The sequence below is a fragment of the Mus musculus genome, chromosome 5, assembly GCF_000001635.26.
Source record: "Mus musculus strain C57BL/6J chromosome 5, GRCm38.p6 C57BL/6J".
NCBI lineage: Eukaryota > Metazoa > Chordata > Mammalia > Rodentia > Muridae > Mus > Mus musculus.
The window spans coordinates 140,070,461-140,089,532 of record NC_000071.6 but is presented as its reverse complement, the minus strand read 5'-3'; the positions used below and the strand labels follow the sequence as shown (position 1 = coordinate 140,089,532).

At 50.7% G+C, this 19,072-nt stretch overlaps 1 protein-coding gene across 7 annotated transcripts in view; it reads left to right on the top strand.

The window, feature by feature from the left end:
- The window catches only part of Mad1l1 (MAD1 mitotic arrest deficient 1-like 1), a 312,920-nt gene that overhangs the window by 232,076 nt on the left and 61,772 nt on the right, over window positions 1-19,072 (top strand). For all 7 annotated transcript variants that reach the window (NR_152617.1, NM_001359025.1, NM_010752.3 and 4 more), the window contains one exon: window positions 696-903. Coding sequence is in view for 6 of the 7 variants with exons in the window: in NM_001359025.1 (NP_001345954.1) it covers window positions 696-903 (208 nt within the window). In the remaining variant the exon portion in view is untranslated. The remainder of the gene's footprint in view (window positions 1-695; window positions 904-19,072) is intronic.

Genomic DNA, 19,072 nt, shown 5'->3' with positions numbered 1-19,072 from the left:
TGGAGAACAGGCACTATGAGACTAGTCACTCAGTATTGACATCAGGATTCATTGGGTGTGGACAACTGAATGGGACACAGGTTATACATGCTAGGCAAATACTGTACTACTGAGCCACACCCTCAGCTCTCACTGACTGATTCTAAGCAAGTGTTTCACCACTAGGCTACATCCTGAGCCCTGCCCCCAGCCCCTCACTGGGGGATTCTAGGCAGGGGCTCTACCTAAGTGTTGTACCACTGAACCTTGTCTCCAGTCCTGTTTATTTGAGACAGGGTCTTACCAAGTAACCCAGGCTTCTCCTGTACTCACTCTATGGCTCTAACTAGCCTTGTATTTACACTCTTCCTATCTCGCCTACAGTGTAGCTGGGATTACGAGCCTCTTGTCCCTTCCAGGACATGACATTGAATATGGTATTTAGGTGAATTGAGCAGGGTGTTGGTGTGTCTAGAACACCTGTGATGGCCCGAGGAGAGGAGGACTGTTTCGCTTATTTTCTCTACCAGTTCTGTCAGTGGTCTCTGCTCTCTAAGAGATGAGACCCCAGATTGGTAACGGGCTCGCCTGCACACGTTGTACGAGGGTTGTCACAGCAGCTGCCACACTGTGTCTTCCACCAAATACTCATGTGCTCTGTGCTCCTGAGCTCTTCATCCGTACCCGGTGACCCTGCGCTCTGTTTGCTCCTCTAGGGTGACTACAACCAGAGTCGAACCAAAGTGCTACACATGAGCCTTAACCCAATCAGCATGGCCAGGCAACGCCAGCATGAGGACCATGACCGGCTGCAGGAGGAATGTGAGCGCTTACGGGGACTTGTGCATGCCCTGGAGAGAGGGGGCCCCATCCCTGCTGACCTGGAGGCTGCCTCCAGTCTGCCCTCATCAAAGGAGGTGGCAGGTAGGTCTACTCACCCAGTCCTCTGCTCTCTGGAAAGGTATACACATGGGTTGCATGGATAGCCTAGCGCACTGGCCCTTGCATCCAGCTGAGATGTATTGCTTCCCTGCAGCCTTAGCAAACAGGGTTAGTCATCCAAGTTTGCAAGCAGCTAAGATCGTCTCAGACCCCCCAAAACAAATTAATACCATTTATCAGTTTATATGTGGCCCATTAATCATGAGTAAATCCAATCCTCAGAGAAAACAGGACCATCGTTCACTGGCCTAAGCACACATCTCAGAGCCCAGGGCCCTTTGCAGCCAGGCCCAAGATTCCAGGGAAGAGACAGTCAGTGCCTCTCACCACCTTCTCCAGTCAGTAAGTCAAGATGACAGCCATCAGAACATGTACCTGGCACCCTTGAGGCATTGTGGTGGCCACTGGCATCCATCACTGAGCCTTGGTAAGCAAGCCCCACCTGCTTTGCTCTAGAGCTCTGAAGTTTAAATTTGTGGGTCCAAGGGAGGGGCTTGCACTAGGTCTGGGTGAGGAGGGACCTGGGGCAAAGTATGCTTGTGGCAGGTCCTGCAGCAACCCTGCCTGTCCTGAGACCACTCTTGTTCCCTTACACTTAAGGGTGTTTCTGGCCCCTGGGACTGGGGTGTGAGTGTGGGGCTTCTGTTGTCTTGAGGTTTATGTCTTGCACGTGGTTCTCAGCTACTTCTCGTTCTACAGTCACTCCTGTTGCCTTTCTGTGTATCCGTCTTCTGGTCCTAAGGAGGCACTTGGCGTTTCTAGTGAGAGTCTTAAACTAGGGAGGGTGAACTGTCATCAGAGAGCCCTTCCTCCAGGACTGATCTCAGGACAGAGTGGCAAAGACAGATCCTCCTGCACTCTTTGTCCCTGCAGTCCTGTCTTGGCTTCTTCTGTTTGCTGCCTCAGCCTGGGCCTTCATGAAGGGCTCCTGAAGACAGTGTCGCTCCAAACCTGGGGACCTGGAGTGATTGAAGGCACATGTCAGGGGCCAGGCCCCAAGGGCCCAAAGTCTGAGCAAGAATGGCTGGCTGGTGTACCATTTTTTGTCTTGTCAAGCAGAAGTGCTCTGAGACGCAGTCAGTCCTGGGCTTCTATGCAGAGAGCCTGGCATAGAGCAGGTACTCCATATGACTTGTCCGTGTCGTTACCCATAGTCTTGTGACCTGGCTTTAGGGACACCTGCCAGCTTTTGTGCTCTACTCTGACAGGCATCCAGTTTGCCAGTGGCCTTTGTGAGTCTTGTGATTCCTGTGTTGCTGTAAGGGTCAGCTCCGAGTGGCAGATTGTATAGGTCAGGACCATGTGTCTCTTGGCAGCGTAGAAGATCCTGTTGGCTTACACTGTTTCTCTTTTCATGAGTAGTCGGCACGAGTGTGTGCATGAAGTGCAGATCCTCACTCTCCTCTACCCTTCTCCACGTCAGGTTTTCAGAATGAAGGAACTTAACATTGACCCTCTTATATGCCATGTGTCTGTTTTTCCGCACACCACACATGTAAAACAACCCAGTCTGGAACCCAGTCCTCCTGGGTTACAGACCACTCACTCTCTGCAGTGAGCAGGAATAAGCCCTAGAAGCTCTGAGTTTGCAAGCTCAACACGGGCAGCCAGACGGAGGCGGCCTCTATAACAGATGCACCTGCCTGTCACTGGCTCCCAGCAGCCCAGACTCCGTCAAGGGAGACAATTCAGTGGTTTTCAGGTTCCTTCTGAAAAAAGGTTGACCATGTGTGTAGGGACCAAAATCCAGACTCCCAATGCTGCCGGTGTTCAGTGTGTGTGGCCCCCTGCTATTTCTGGCCCCTGCCAGCGAGCTGGTTAATTGCAGTTTAATTAGGCATGCATTAAAATTAAAACAATCTCATCTTGTCAGAGTGACACATTGGAGGTGATCAAATTTATCACTGCTTGACTCGGCACAGCGGATCCTAGAGGTGTCTCTGGGGAAGAGAGAGAAAGAGAGCTGGCTTGTGGGCTCCTTTACCTTTCTGCCTCAGGGCCTCTTTTGGGCTTGAGGGTGGTGGCGGAACATAGGTTAGCTCCGGTTCTTCTATGTAGCACAGGCTGACCTTGAACTCTCCATTCTCTTGCTTCAGCCTCCTTAGGGCTGGGATTAAAAGCATGCGACATTAATAACTGACTGGGGTTGACACCTGTAAACACTTGACACTTGACACCTGGGCCTGAGGCACCATTAACTACACTTGGACCATGTAACTTCCGGTGTTCCAGCCTGGGTTCACATGTTCCCCATATCAGTGGCCCTGGTTGTGGGACCTAGGTCAGCTGGAGTGGCAAGGGAGGGTCAGGGATTCCCCAGTCAGTTTGGCAGCTTTGCTTTGATACAGGCCAGTCACAGTCCTTGTCATCTTGGGGAGAGGTAGACTGAGCAGTACTCAAATGGGAAAGATGTCCGCTTTGGGGAAATGTCAGTGACTGGCTCTAAAGCCCCTGAACCACAGCGTCTATAGCATAATGCTGGCTGGTTGGGTATGTGCCCAGTGCAGCAACCTCCCTTCCCTTTCCCATGTATAACAGCAAAATATCATTGATGCATATGATCTGTGTGGCAGGGACAGGGACACAGGATGACCATATTTAAAGAAAAAAAAAACAGAAACTGACATTATTTTAAAAATAAATGTATTAGTTTTCAGCAAGCCACAGAATACTTGGTACACTGTAGAAACTATAAAATCCAGAGTTTGGTACCATAAATAAAATTTTATTGAAACATGGTCTCCTTGTTGTTAGGAGTACACAGCTGCAGAGTTGAGCTCCCAGAGACTAGTAGAGTTCTAGAATCCCCCAGTGAGGGGCTGGGGGCGTGGCTCAGTGGTAGAGCCCCTGCCTAGAATCCCCCAGTGAGGGGCAGGGGGTGTGGCTCAGTGGTAGAGCCCCTGCTTAGAATCCCCCAGTGAGGGGCTGGGGGCGTGGCTCAGTGGTGGAGCCCCTGCCTAGAATCCCCCAGTGAGGCATGACTCAGCAGTATAGTGTCTGTCTAGCAGTTCCTGAGGGCACTGGGTTCCAGTGGAGTACCAGTATTTGGGGGCTGGGGCCTTCTTAATTAAAAGTAATGAAATGGATGAGCCTTAAGTTAAACATTTCTAAACAAAATCATTTATTCTTAAAACAACAATCCTTAAAGTTATGCTCCAACACAAACACTGTAAGGAATGAAGTTATCAGGAGACAATTCTGACAAGAGTGTAAAAGCTCTCTCTCTCCTCAGTAGTTGAAGAAACACATTTGTAGAAGATGTGCTCTCTCAGTTTCTAGGGCTAGTGCAGTAATGTAGCAGTTTGGACTGTATAGATCCATGTGGCACAGCTGCGTGTGCTGATCTCAGTCAAGACTCTCAGCAGTTCCCTCCCAATATGAGCCGTGCTTGGCTCCAGGTATCCACTCCCAAGACCCAAGACCTTCATCCTCCTCTATCCCTCCGTGTGTACAGAGCCATATCCCCAGCATAGTCCCCAGCTTCCTGCACCCGGCAGAGCACCTCAGCTCTAGTTTGCACACTGAGTAGTCTCTTTTGGGTAACGCTCACGGTGCTCTCCTCATGCTTCCGTGATGGATGCAGCAGGCTAATTCCTGGGAGGGATAGAGAATATGAGCATAGTGCTGTCATCTGTCCTGCACCTGGGGAGAACATGGAGCTTTCCACCTTCTAGCCTCCAAGGAGGAGGCTGACACCACCCAGGACACCAGCCAGACCCTGGACATAGCCCACTGCTAAGTCATGTGACTGGCTACAAAGTGACCCACCCTCCATCTGCTCATCCCTCTACTCTCCTGTTGCGATATTGTCTGGCTTCCACCATGTTCTGTTGAGTTGTGCTAGGGACCAAATCCATTTAGGGCAAGTAAACAGAAATAATGCCACTACGCTTTCGATTTGGGATGCTTGTAGCTATATTTAATAATGCAAACACACACTTGGTCATGTGGAGTGAGCCCAGCATGGACACAGGAAACAAGGTTAGCCTTCCAAGGACTTCAGGGAGACCTGGAGAAGGAACCCAAGATAGCCATTGAGGGCTAGAGAGCAGGGCTGCCTGTAGCTTAACTACCGGGACAATTATTAACTGCTCACAGTGTCTTTAAGGCAAAAGCAAAGGCCATAGTTGTTATTAAAACTGATTGCTGGGTCAGCTGTGGTGGTTCACACATATCATTCCAGCACTCAAGGCGCCAAGTTACGGGATACCTGGAGCTACAGCGTGAAATCCTTATAAAATAAAGGGGAGAAAAGGAAATAGAAAAAGGAATATCATAATTTTTGAAAGAAGATAAATGGAATAAAAAGAGCCAAACAGAAGCCCCTGAGCCCAGGGTCTCTTTTGTGTAAGAAATTAGTACACATGAAATGAGCAGTGAGCAGAAGGCCACAGCGACCATCGCACAGATGTCGTTAGGACAGTTCTTCAGTGACCCTGCTCTTGAGCCAGCACACTGAAGAGAGCCAGAACAGCCGGGAAGAAAGTAGAACTGTTAATCTGCTCACTAAGGAGCCTTTGAAGCCTAAGCCAAGCCTGTTGGTACAGGCTGTGACCACAGCTACTTGGGAGGCAGAAATGGAGAGCTCAAGTTGACGGGCAGCCACTGTCTCCCTAAGCTGTACCCCTACAGGAGATGGGACCTGGAAACAGAAGCCTTGGGAAGCTCACAGTCCAGCCAGCCTGGGTGCTCACTGAGGAGCAGAGACCTTCCCTCAGACAGGGTGGAAGTGGACACAGTAAAACTGGTCAGCTGACCTTCACGAATGTATTACGGCATGTATGCATGTGCAGGAGCACATGCTCATAAGTATCATACATGTACATCTCACACACTTTTTCATGTGTTTGTATGTCACACATATCACATACATGTGTATACATACAAAGTTGGCTTTTTTTTTTTTTTTTAGTTCTCATGAAGTTTAGCTGCCAGCTGAGTCGGCTGTGAGAGGCCCTCCCACTCTGATACCTGAGGTATCGCGTCAGTCATAAAGTAGTCCCCTTCTCACTCACTTCTCTGGGTCCAGCCAGAACTTCACAACTCAAGGGCCAGTGTGGAAAATAGATCCTGAGCTGGAACCAAGGAACAGTGTCAGGGGATTCCCCACAGCTGGATGGGACTCGGGAGTGGGGCTCCTACAGGGAGCATGGCGCAGAGCCCTGCCGTGTCAGGCTTCTTGTCCCAGGTCCGGTAGAGCTGAAAGCTATTCATCTAGTGAGCGTGGCCCTGGCAGCACAGTAGAGTGAGCAAGGGCCTAGAGCTGGAGTGAAAGGACTGAAGCTATACCTCAAGTTTTGCCTGAATCCCTGGCCTCCTCTCAGCTGCTGCAAGGACTGTGCCTTATAGTGGAGAGCTGCCCTGGGCAGGGTTCTCAGCGTAGCCTCCTCTTATAGTGGAGAGCTGCCCTGGGCAGGGTTCTCAGCGTAGCCTCCTCTTTTCAGTGTCTCTGAAGTGCAGTCCAGGCCTAGCCTTGAGACTTGAGTCTCGGGAAGCCCCTCCCTCAGCCAGTTTCTACTCTGTGGACACCACCTGGGCTTCATCCAGAGCCAGGGTGACCCCAGACCTCTATCAGAGCTTATGCTGGGAGCCCTGCTCCCATGGTGTGCCCTCCCTCCTCCCTCTCCTGCTGACTCACCTCACCCCTGCCCTCCTCTGGGTCCTAGGCACCTTGGAGATGGAGCCTTATGCAGATGCTTTAGTCTTGTTCTGTTGTGTTGTTGTTTTGTTTTAGAGATGCCAAGGAGCAAACCCAAGGCTCACATAGCACTCCACTACTGAGCCACATCCCTAGACTTTGAGTCTTAGCCCAAGTTCCCCTCGGCTGAGGGCAAAGCTGGCCTCCATCTGGTCGTTGTGACACCTCCCCATTCCTACCTCCCCGCCCCACCCCCGCCTCGCCCCTCCCCAACCCCCCACACAAACACACACCAGTCTGCTGAGGCTGCTGAGTAACTGCCGCATTCCCAGCTATGTTGAGCTGCTCGGCTCACTGCCTTGTTTCCTTTCCTTCCTGGCATGTCTGTAAACTTTGCTGGGTAGCTGAAGCCAAGTACCCAATTAGGGATCTCTCTCCAGTTTCATTCAGCCGTAATTGAAGTGGGAGCATCTTAGTGCATGACACATCAAACAAGCGTGCGTCCTGGAACCCCAGCCTGGATGTACATAGTGGCCCTGACCTCCCCACCTGAGACCTGCAGGGCCAGACTAGGCCAGGAGGTGTTGGCACAGCCAGTGCTCACCAGTCAGGTGGGGGCAGGGCCCTTCAGCTTGGGGTCCCCATGGGAAGTCATCCAGGTGTAGCTTGGCAGCTACCACCCACCCGTAGTTTCCTGTCTTGGAGAGAGGGTGGCTTGCACACCTGCCTGCCTGGGCTGTCACAGGGCTGACTTTAGTAGCTAGTCTGTGTTCCTTGGCTGTGACCCATGCGCTGTATTCTATACCATGGGGAACATAACCGTTTGGTATGGGGTCCGGCTGACTTGGGGCTGCTGTGGGGTCTGTCTAACTTAGTTGGCGTAAGTACAGGGAAAGTCCCCAGCTCTCCCAGGAGTCTGCCCTGTCTGTCTCCCCTGTGTGTCTCACCACTCCTGCAGCAGCACCCTCCATCCTCGGCTGTCTAAGGGAGTAATTAGCTCAGTGATTTAGTGAGCTTACAGCGGTATTCTGCCTCCACGACAGCCTGCCTGGTGATAGAATGTTCCCATCACCCTGATGGGTCCCCAATGCCCTTGCAGTGGTCAACTCCCACTCACAGCCCCAGGCAGTCACTGATCTTTCCTCTGCCGATTTGTCTTCTCAGAACATTGGTCTAAATGGACCCTACACTACATAGGCCTTTGTTCTAGCTTCTGTCCCTAAGCAGAATACTGTGGAGGTTCAACCGTGTCATAGCATGGATCCATATTCCTTTTTATGGCTGAGTAATATTCCACCACGTGGACAACCCATGTGTTTAGGGATCAAGTCATTGATGATGGACATTGGGCTGTGTCCACCTGAGGCCACTGTGGGTCATGCTACTATGGACATTGGAGATAGTGCCCATGTCTTATATGTAGAAGGGGATTTCTGGATTATCTGATACATGTATCACCTTTGTAAGAAATGACCTAATTGTTTTCCAAAGTGGTTGTGCCTGCTGACATCCCTTTGAGGGTCCCCTGTGCGCTCGTCACACTCCTGCAATTCGTCTTTCCTGGTTTCTGGACGACAACATCCTCTGTGGTTGCATTTCCCTAATGACTAATGATTCGGAGCTCATTTCTGCAGCTTATTAGCCATTCATACATCTTCCTCACTGAGACGCCTCTCACATCGGTGCCCAGTTTTTAATTGGATTGTTTGTCTTCTAATCATTTTCTTAATGCTTTCGTCTGATAAGCAGCGTTTTTAATTTTGATGAAGTGTAATTTATCAGCTCTTCCTTCTGTGGCAGGCACTTTGTCCTGGGGACTCCATTCACTATGGTTGCCTGTGATTGTTACAGAAGGGCTCGGCTTTAGACCCTGTGCCTTGCCCTGTTAGATTGATAATGGAATCCAGTTTCATTTGTCCTCTTTGATCCTCAGTCACCCCAGCACAATAGGCTGCAAGACGGGCCCTGTTGGCTTGCTTTCTGTTGCTGTGATAAGCACCATGACCACAGCAGTTCAGGAAGGACAGGCTTGGTTCGGCTTCCGTGTCCTTCTCATAGCCCACAGGTACGTCAGGCCAGGAGCAGAGGCTGTCGAGGGGCACTGCTCACTTGCCTTCTCCCCACGGCTCGCTCAGCCTGCTTTCCTATGGGACCCACGCCTGCACACCCAGGGATGACTATACAACAGTGACCTGGGCCCTCTCACATCAATCAGTAGTAGAAAACATGCCTCACAGGTTTGTCATCTGATGAGGGCATTTTCTTCATAATGTTTCCTGCTTTTCAGGTTGACACAAGCCTAACTAGCATACTTGCCTTCCCCAATCCCAGCACTCTGGAGGTGGAGGCAGGGGATTAGAGGATTTTTAGTTTATCCTTGGCTACCAAGTTGTATAGAGGCTACCCTGAGTTACAACAGCAGAATAGCTGCATTACTGTGACTCTGAAGATCAGCTTATGATGTGGCCTCTAGTCCACAATCACTCTGTCTTGATGGGTATATTTGGTCAACTCTCCACAGGCCAGCCAGTCCTAGAACCTCATCCCTTGTCACACTTGAAGCAGAGGCCATGCGTCCTCCAGTCTCTTCTGGGGATCGCATGCCCTTTCATATGCTTTTCTTTCTTTTTCTTCTTTTTCTTTTTTTGAGATAGGGTTTCTCTGTGTAGCCCTGGCTGTCCTGGAACTCACTCTGTAGACCAGGCTGGCCTCAAACTCAGAAATCCTCCTGCCTCTGCCTCCCAAGTGCTGGGATTAAAGGCGTGTGCCACCACCGCCAGGCTCATGTGCTTTTTCTAAGTCAGCTGCCCTGTCCTTGCACCTTTGTAAACAGGTGTGTTGTGTGATTGGGGCGGGGGGGTCTATTTCTATTCACCTCAAATTTAGGTGGCCGTGACAGACCAAAGAAATAATTGTATCCAAGCCCAGCTTGGTGACCCAGTGAGTTTATTGGGGTCCCTTACAGGGTTGTTTATAATGGGTGATGCATTACTCACAGGCATGCGGATGAGTCCAGCAGCCGTGTCATGGCCCATCCAGCCTGCTAATGACGTTTGTATGCTGGGTTCCTGGAATGGCCAGCATAAAGAGTCTCCTTCCCCAGCAACTGTTTACCATGTCTGTGACCTTGGGGAGAGGAGGGCCATTGAGCCTTCTCCCTTCACATGGGAATATAGATCTGAGAGCCTCCTGAGGCTTATCACAGTCCATCTGACTTCAAGCCGCCAGGACCTTGTCTCACCTCCTGGCCCACTGTAACACACGCTTTCTGGCCAACCTTCAGGTTTCCGAATCTCAGGGCTCTTTGTCCTCCTTGTTCCAAGTCACACTGCAAAGTTGATTATCAGTAGTGAGTAATAGGCATGCCAGTCTGAAGGCCATGCTGCCTTGAGATTTCCCACCAGATACTACTTTGAACACTTTCTGCCATGGTACAGCAAGATGGGGTGGAGCGGCCATGACACACAGATCTGGCAGCCCTAGCAAGACACCTGGGGCATGGGGCTCCTGCCCTCCTTGCCCACTGTGACAGTTGGGGTGCAATGTGTGTTGTCTCTATAAAGGACCAGGGGTTCTTGTTAAAGTGCTGAGAACTGGACAGGCTTCAGGGAAACAGTGGGATCGAGGGCCGGGGGAAGGCAGGGAGATGGTTTAGCTGGTAAAGCTCTTGTCTTGCCAGCATGAGGTCAGTCCTCACAACCCATATCTAAACATAAGTGCGCAGTGCCCTGAGCTTAAGATCCCAGCTTTGCAAAGGTGGAGACGTGTGGATCCTTAGGGCTCCCTGAACAGCCACCACCCTACTCGATGGCTCCAATGTTTTTAACATTATGACGTACATTTTAATTTATTTTGTGTATCTGGCTGTGTGTGAGTGTAGTGCGTGTGGATGTTATGGGACAGCTTTCACGAGTCAGTTTTCTCTTTCTGTCTTGCAAGCCCTAGGAAACTAACACAGATCAAAGTGAACAGCTGAGAACCACCACTCAGGGTTGTTCTTGACCTGCAGGAAGGCATACACAGGCACATGCATGTGCATGCTCGCGCGCGTGCACGCGCGTGCGCACACACACACACACACACACACACACACTTATGCATGCACATATATACTCACGTGTATGCATACAATTATGTACACATGTGTGCACACACAGGCACACACACATGCTTATACATGCACAAACACTCATGTGCATGCACATACTTTCGCATACGTGTACACACAGGGGGCAGGGGATACCACACCTGCCCTGTCTAATAGAGTCCAGGCAACCTTGACTCAGCCCCAGCAGCTCTGGCTGTGTTTAGTCATCAGCTTGTTATAAGAATCATGCTGTCACAGGCCCAGCTACAAGCCCCATCTGGACTCCAGGCCATGGGGAGCAGGGCTGCCTTTGATGACTCTCTTTGAAAGCTAAGCATTTCTGTACTCAATGAACTCAGCCAGTCCCCGTCCCCTCCTCCAAGCTAGTATGTGGCAGGAAGACAGGTATCCCCAGCTCCTTTCTGCTTACCTGGGGCTTCTCCATGGTCTAACCATGGTCTTTCTCTTGCTGTGCCTGGTTCCTCAGCACCCAGTGTCTACACCACACCCAGCATCTGCTCCACCCCAGCGTCCTTCCCAAACCTTCTCTGCACTGCTCTGGCTGCTGAGTTGGTTCTGTAGCCTTTTCCTTAATCTGCTGTCTGAAGAATTGGTTCCATATCAAGTCTGAGGCCATGGCACGCATTAGCAGGTTTTTAATACACTGCTATATCTCGAGGAGGAGGGACAAAGGAGATTTAAAACTCTTGTCTCGCCAAGAGCAGACAGATTGACTCAAGACTGACTTGGTCAATAAAAGATGAGCTCTAAACACTGTCCCCCCCACAAGGGAGCTTGCCTTCCAGGGAATTATGGTTTCTGTACACCCAGTGTCAGAAATTAATAATACATCCAGTGTGCAGAACGGATTGCCAGCTCTCAGCCTATGTAGACGTGACTTCAACACTGTGGCTCTGCTGTGACTCGTCCTCGCTGCCTCTGCTCTCTGGCTCCATCAGAGTTTCTGTTCTATCTAGTGGATGGCAGACCACTGCCTATGTCCAATCTTCTCTTGGCAGATCACCTGCCTGGTACATCTGTAGAAGGAAGCTTCTGGAAGTTTGTACTGAAGCAGCTCTATTCTCTTGTTTGTGACATGATTCTCTGCTTCAAGTGTTTTGGGCTGGGCAGGGAAGAGGTATGTGTATGCACACATGATGAGGTTATGCCTATTGGTCTCTGATTGTCTCTGTGTGTGAACCCTCTCTTTGAAAGCTGTGGCTCTCCTAGAGGACATAAATAGGTTTTGTGTGTGTGTGTGTGTGTGTGTGTGTGTGTGTGTGTGTGTGTGTGTGTGTAAAATGGATCTGGACCCTAGAAGAGGATGTCCAATCTCCTCCTCCATCATGGTCCATCTTAATCTTTTGATGCAGAGTCTCTTCTGAACCTGGAGCTAGGCTAGCAATCAGCAAGCCCCGGCATTCTTCCTGTCTCTTCCCACACCTCACAGCTCTGGGGTCGTAGGCATGTGGCCACACCTGGCTTTTTACCTGAGTGCTGGGGATTTGAAACCACGTCCTCACACTGCCATGTATCTCCCCAACTCTGTGACACACTGTCAGAAACAGCTCTCTGCCCCACTATCCAGCCTGTTGGGAATAAGAATGAGTGAGTGAGTCTAAGCAAGGCATAGACTGAGTCTCGTCCTTAGCTCAGTAGCAGCATACAAGCCCATAGGCTGTTGGTTTGGATTCTGTAGCCTCTGATCTAGCACTCAGAGCCTTCATTTCAGTCCTGCCAGAGGCAAGCAGCACAAGAGCTCTGCCTACCAGTATTGCTGAAGCAACAGCTGCCCCTTCTCCTGAGGTCACAATGACAAACTGAGGCACAGTTCCACTAAGGTACACTCCGGAAACCCAATAAGTTTATTGGGCTTTCTTTCAGAGATTAGGTTAGGGGCTACTTACAGGAGTACATGTGCTTATTTCTGAACACCACTCTGAAAAGCCATACCCATCAGGGATGAGAGCTTCCTCTTAGCCACATCAATGGATCCCTCCCTCCCCTTGTTTTTCCATCCTATATATTCTAGCTCAGTAGTTCTCAAACTTTCTAATACTGTGACCCTTTAATACAGTTCCTCATGCTGTGGTGACCTCCCCCAACCTTAAGATTACTTTGTTGTTACTTCATAACTAATTTTACTACTACTACTATGAATTATAAATATCTGATATGCAGGTTCAGAGCAGCTGTGCTAGTCCCTCCCTGAGTTCAAGTGCAATTAAGGCACAGTTGCCTGTAACAGGTGGCAGGGTCCATGGTGGGGTATTAACAGTCAACAGGCCCAGCTGGGCCGGTCCATTTGCAAGGGGGCAGAGCTGAACTTCCCAGGATGGTAGTTACTGAGCTTAGAGGACAGTCACTCACAGCAGCCAGGCTGATGGAGCTCCATTCTTGCCAGTGCTGTCAATCTTCTGTCATCAAAATTGGCCTCACGGCCAATGGCTTTTCTCTGGGTCCCCAAACCTTCTGCCTATCTTGGATTGGGAATGACAACCCCCAAACTGTAGCGTGAATGCAGTTGTGACCTCTTAGAAATGCCCAGCTGAGACCAGTGGAGAGGGGTCATCAGCTCCGGGAGCTGGGAGCACAGCCTTGATGAATGCTCCCATGGCTGATAGAGTCACCACATGCAAGGCAGGACTTGCAGGAGCCTGCAGTGCCCTTTCACCCCAGGGATGGATTCCTTGGGGCTGCTTCCATCTGACCCTCGGTGTTACCTTAACTGTGGCATGCCTTTGGCCCATCCCCACTCTCCTTTCTTACATCTGTTGCCACCTTCCCTGCCAGAGCTTCCCAATGCAGAATTCCTAAAGGGAAATGTGGCCTTTAGCCAGCCAAGGTAGGACCCCGGCCATTGGGATGGCTGCCGTTGGGTAAGACGCCAGCTTGTGATCCAGTGGTCTGTCAAAGAGGCTCACATGCTGCCAACAGTGGCTGTGGGTGGAAAATAATCCTGGTGCAGTGCTGACTGGCATCTCATACTCTGTGAAGTGTCTCACCCTCTGCAATGCATCTCGCACCCTGCAGAGCTTTCCAGCAGTGGGCCAGCGGGCATGAGCACCTGCAGCCAGCCAGGCCTTGCTCTACAGTGTTTCTCCCTTTTTTGTTTGTTATTTTTTGGGAGTCTTTTTTTTTGTTGTTGTTTAGTTGGTGGATTGGTTTGGTTTGGTTTTTTTCCTTTGAGACAGGATCTCATGTAATCTAGGCTGGCCTTGAACTTCTGAGCTTTCTGTTTCTACCTCCCAGGTGCTGATTAATAGGTGTGCACTAACATGTCTGGTTTATACTGTGCTGGGGATTAATCCCAGGACTTCATGTACGCTAGGCAAGTGCTCTACCAACTAAGCCACATCCTCAGCCTTTCTCTCTGTACCTTCTAATGACCTGTGTTTCCAAGGCTACCCAGTCTTGGTTTTCCAGTCTTCTATAGCAATGCATACTAGAGACCTTCAAGTGGGGTCATAGGTTGCTTCAAGTCACCCAGCCCCAGTGTCTAAGGAGAATTTGGACCCATCTGCTCATTTAGTCCTGCTGAGTTTCAATGGCTGTGTGTCCTGGGCATTGTGGATGCTGGGCTTGCCCCAAGGGGAGCCAGTCTCTGCCTCCAGGGACTTGTACAGTGGTGGAAGTGGACTCTCATCCAGACAGGGTTCACAGGACCCTCAAAGCAGGGCAGCACCAGAGGTACAGAAACTCAAGGGAGGTCTGGAAGGAGGACACCAGGTGGTTTTAGCGCTTGTCCCAGAAGTATATATAGTACCAAGCACAGTTCCCTGTGGGAGGCAGAAGTCCAGGGCCTCTTGTAGCATGGCAGAGAACCATACTGCCCAGGCATGGGTGGGTGAACCTGATGCACACAGCAGTGTTGGAAGCCAAGCCAGCACTTAGGCTGGGTTTCCACACCAGTGGACAGAAGGGAAATCCTGTCTTACCCCTACCTCCTGCAGGATCTAAGCAGGGCTAGTCCATGTCAGTGGTGATGGGAAGAGGTCAAGCATCTGATTGGGGCCCTCTGGGTCAGTTCTGGGTCTACAGCAGTCCCCGGAACGGCGGCTGCAGAGGTGGGTAGCAAGTTGACAAGGGCTACAACTTAGAGCAGCTTCGGTTACTCACAGTAGTGGTGGTCTTGGGTGGGAGCTTTCCATTCACATGTCCCGGATGGGGTGGTGAGGGAGGCCTGTTGAGTGGTGTTCAGAGGCAACCAGAGACTGCAGATTGAGGAGCACTGACACCAAAACCACGGTCCTGTTCCAGATGGGGTTGCATGCAGCTTGATGCCCAACCCCTGGCCCTTATTTTCCTGAGCCAGTAGTAATGCAGAAGTGTGCATGACTCTTGCTTGTCACTCACTGAAAGGGCCTCTGCTGGGCACCTCAGGCTTGTGCCACAGGGCAGAGGCCTACTCTGGGAAGCATTGATGTTGGGGAGGAAGGGCTGACTCAACAGCTAAAGCTGTGAAGTCAGCAGCAGGAGACATGCAGGCCCATGTAGCTTCAGCCCACTGGCCAGTGGTCCAAGGGTCTTTCTGAGCTGAGGCCTGGGTTGCTGATGGAAGCTCCTGTTCAAGCACCAGGGCGGGGCCTGCAGTAGTATCTCCTTGCACCCAGTAGGTGTTTGTGGGTATCCCTCCGGCCTCCGGCCTACTATGATCCTGAAGACCCGGGTTGGGTGAAGTCAGTCCTCTGTGCCTCTGGCTTGTCTCTGCATCCATCATCCAGGGCCGTGTCCCTCTTACCCTGGAGGACATGCAAAATCAGGGGCTGCTGATTCTCTACTGCCAAGATTACTGCCACAGGGACTGTGCAGCCTGGTGCTCTAGGGCCTCTCTTGCTCTGTCCCTGGGGTGGGGGAGGGAGTCTTACAAGAACGAATATGATATCAGCGCCCGCTTGTCACCCCGGGACTCTCCCACCCTGTAATCTGGTGGGCTGTAATTGCCGGTGTCTTTTCAAATCATTTTTGTGCAAGGTGACAAGCTGCTTGCTGGAGTGAGCAGTTAATCACACAGAGATGCCCCGTTTGAAAGGCGCTCAGAGCTTACCCAGGGGCGGCTGCCAGCAGCCAGGCGGGTGCGCATGAGCTGCTCATCTGCATATAATTCCAGGGCGAGCAAGCATCACTGAGGCTGGTGTAAACCATGCAATTTCCGGCCCAGCAGGGGAATGCAGGCTGGGGGTGGGGACCAAATCTCTTGGCTCATGGCATTGGTGGAGTTAATAGTAACCCCATCTCCATAGGGCAGCAGGAGATCTGATTAGTGGGTTTTAATGGCCTCCCACTTTGGGAACCACAGCCCCTCATCTTAGACCAGCAGCCCTACCTGTCACTCTCCAGGGTAAGTTTAGGGAAGAAGGTCCTAGCTGGGACTGCACATCACCTGTCAGCCACTCTACTGGCTGGCTTGTTGTGGTTTGGATTTGGGGTGGGCTAGTAGTCTCAGTGCTCTGTGCCACACCCACTGGCTACTCCACTTCCTTCTGTGTGGTGTCCCCGAGGGTTGAACCCATAGTGGCCCAGCAGGCCCTGGGTCAGTGCTGTGGGACTCCTCCTGCCATCCTCTCCAGGCAGCCACAGGGAGTAGGGCACAGACACCCTTGTCACAGCCACAGCAGTGCCTGGCCTCCACAGCTGCTAATAAAATTGCATAAATATTTTATGGCTAATTATTAAATATTTAAAAATGTAAAACTGGGATGGTTTGAAAGTTAGCAAGGCATGAATAATTCAGTCCTTAGATGCACATCAGCTTTGGGTCTGAACAGGGCCAGCACCTCCAGTACCTGCAGCAGCTGGGGGCATAAGTCTCAGGGATTTCTCTGGCTAGCCACCAGTCCCCCAGGCCTAGAAGCCGATACTCAAGCAGGGTCCCTGTTATCACATTGCAGGATAGGTCTCAACCCCTTCCCTTGTAAAATGAGGAGGGGGTTCATGTCGCCTGAGCCGTGGCCAAGCAGATAAAATCCCTTTATCTTGGTGAGTCAGTGTTCATGCCTCTGCAGAGACTAAAAGCCAAGTATTGTCCTGCCACCTGATCAGACAAGAAAGTCCAACCATGCCATCGACCCCTGGATCCCTCCAAGGGGAGACGAGGAGTAGACTACTAAGCACGGCCAAAGCATCAAGAAAGCCTAGAGCATGGCTCTCTGTCTGTGGGTTAATCCTTCAGGCTGGGCTTGTTGGAAGCAGCACCTCTGCCTCAGGTTTGAAGGCCACAGTTGTGCTAGCTGTGATGCGTGATATCCTAGTACCGTGGTGGTTTTAGCAAGGCCTGAAAATCCCAGTGGATTCTGTTTACTTTTCAGAAGGGAAAATGGCTTTCCTAAGAATCCCTAAAGTAATGTTCAAAACTCTACTTCTAGCTCTTAATCAGGAGATGCTGGGGACATTGAGGTAGTCACTGCTCCACTGGACCACACCATCCTGTCTTCTCCTACCCCATAGCATTATAGCCAGGAAGGGAGAGCCCATCTGCAAAGATGGGAAGCAGAGAGGAAGGCCACATAGTCATGGGCATCCCTGGTGACCACAGTAAAGGTAGCATGCATGTTTCCTGCTGGCCTATATGTGAGCATGTTTCCTTTCCAGGGTGTTAGAGAGCTTGGCTGTATTTCCTTCTAGCATGCTCACACTCAAGTGTAGGTTATTGTCATGTGAGTGTCAGTGTGGTAACATACTGTCTCTCTGTTTCTTTGCCATAACACCCAGACGTGTACTGCCATGCCTAGCCCCCCCACTGTGGTTGTTGGAAAGAGAACAGCCTTCATAGGTTCACATATTTAAACGTTTGGTTTCCAGTTAGTGGAACTGTTTGAGAAACATTAGGAAGTATAGCCTTGTTGGAGGAGGTGTGTCACTAGGGTGGCCTTGAAAGAGTGATAGACCTCCTTTGACGTGTCAAGAAAGGCCCAGGCTCTTTCTCTGCCTTCCTCTGGTGGATCAGAAGCAAGCTCTTAGCTACTACTCTAGTGCCATCCCTGCCTGCCTGTGACCATATTTCCCACCTTGATGATCATGCACACCCTCTAAGACTGTAAGCAAGCCCTCAGTTAAATACTTCATGAGTTGCCTTGGTCATGGTGTCTTCTCACAGCAATAGAACAGTAACCAAGACATGTGCTTTCTTGCTGCGTGGCTTCTTAGCAGAGAGAAAGACTCTTCCTCCAGTAAGAGTATGCTCTGGTATGTGGATACACACATGCACACACACACACACACACACACACACACACACACTTCTCTACATTCAGCTCTGATGGGACCCATGTTCAGTTGGTGCTCTTCTGACCTGGGTACTTAAGCACACACATCCTCATCTTGCCTCGGTGTCATTGAGGTAAGCCACTATCTTTGTACCATGTTCTTTCACATGTTTGGTTTTCCGTGCTGCCCGACATGCTGACTCCTCCTGGGACCCTCTGCAGGGCCTGTCGGTGTCATCTCAGTGGTTAGAGGTGCAGTGGGCTCTGCTTGGATTCTTATCCTTGGCTAGTGCGCCTGGGATGAGAACAGGGTGCTCGTCTCTGATAGGGGTCATGTGGGCTCTTGCTGCAACCACAGGTACCTGCCCTGATAGTCCCCACTGCTATGCAGATGCTTCCTCCCCAGCCCTTTCTCTTGTTCTCTCATTATGTCTCTTGCCTGAGCCAAGAAGGTCCAGTGCTCTAAGATGCTGTTGTTTGCCACTCACTGGAGTTGGGTATACCATTCAGACAGGGCTCTGGAAGGCCTATCTCCCATGCTATAACTAGAAACCAGAGCTTTGCAAAACCTGTAAGTTCCTTAAGAACTTGCCATGGTGAGGTTTTTGGTTTTGGTTTTTTTTGGCTTTTGGTTTTTGGTTTTGGTTTTGAAACAGCATTCCATGTAGCCTAGGCTTGTCAGAACTCATTATGGAGCCAAGAATGACTTTAACTTCTGATCCTCCTGCCCCTGCCTCCCATATGCTGAGATTATAGGCATGTCCTGCTATGTATGGCTGGGGATCAAACCCAGGGCCTCTAGTTGAGCCGTATCACCAGCCCGTCAGTAGTTTTCTTTGGAGGTCATGTGTTTCTCTCCCCAAAGAGAAAAGAATTAGGCTTTTCTTTGTCCTGCAGAGCTGACCCCAGGTTCTCCATCAGAGTCATGACAGATGTCATAGGGGCTGCCACTGTTGTGACCCAGAGCTACAGCAGTCTGGTGCAGGTGAGCATGAGGGTTTAAGACTGGTAGAGTCTGGTCTGGTTTGAATCCCTGCTGCTGGGACAAAATGCTGCCTTAAAACAACTAGGGAGCATGGGGGAAGTGTTCATTGGCTTACAGGTTGTAGTCTGTCACTGAGAGGTACTGAGTCAGGAACTTGACATCAAGACCTGAAGCAGACAGGAAGGCTTCACATTAGTTTGTTCTCTGGGCTTGCTCAGCTTCCTTGCTTATGTATC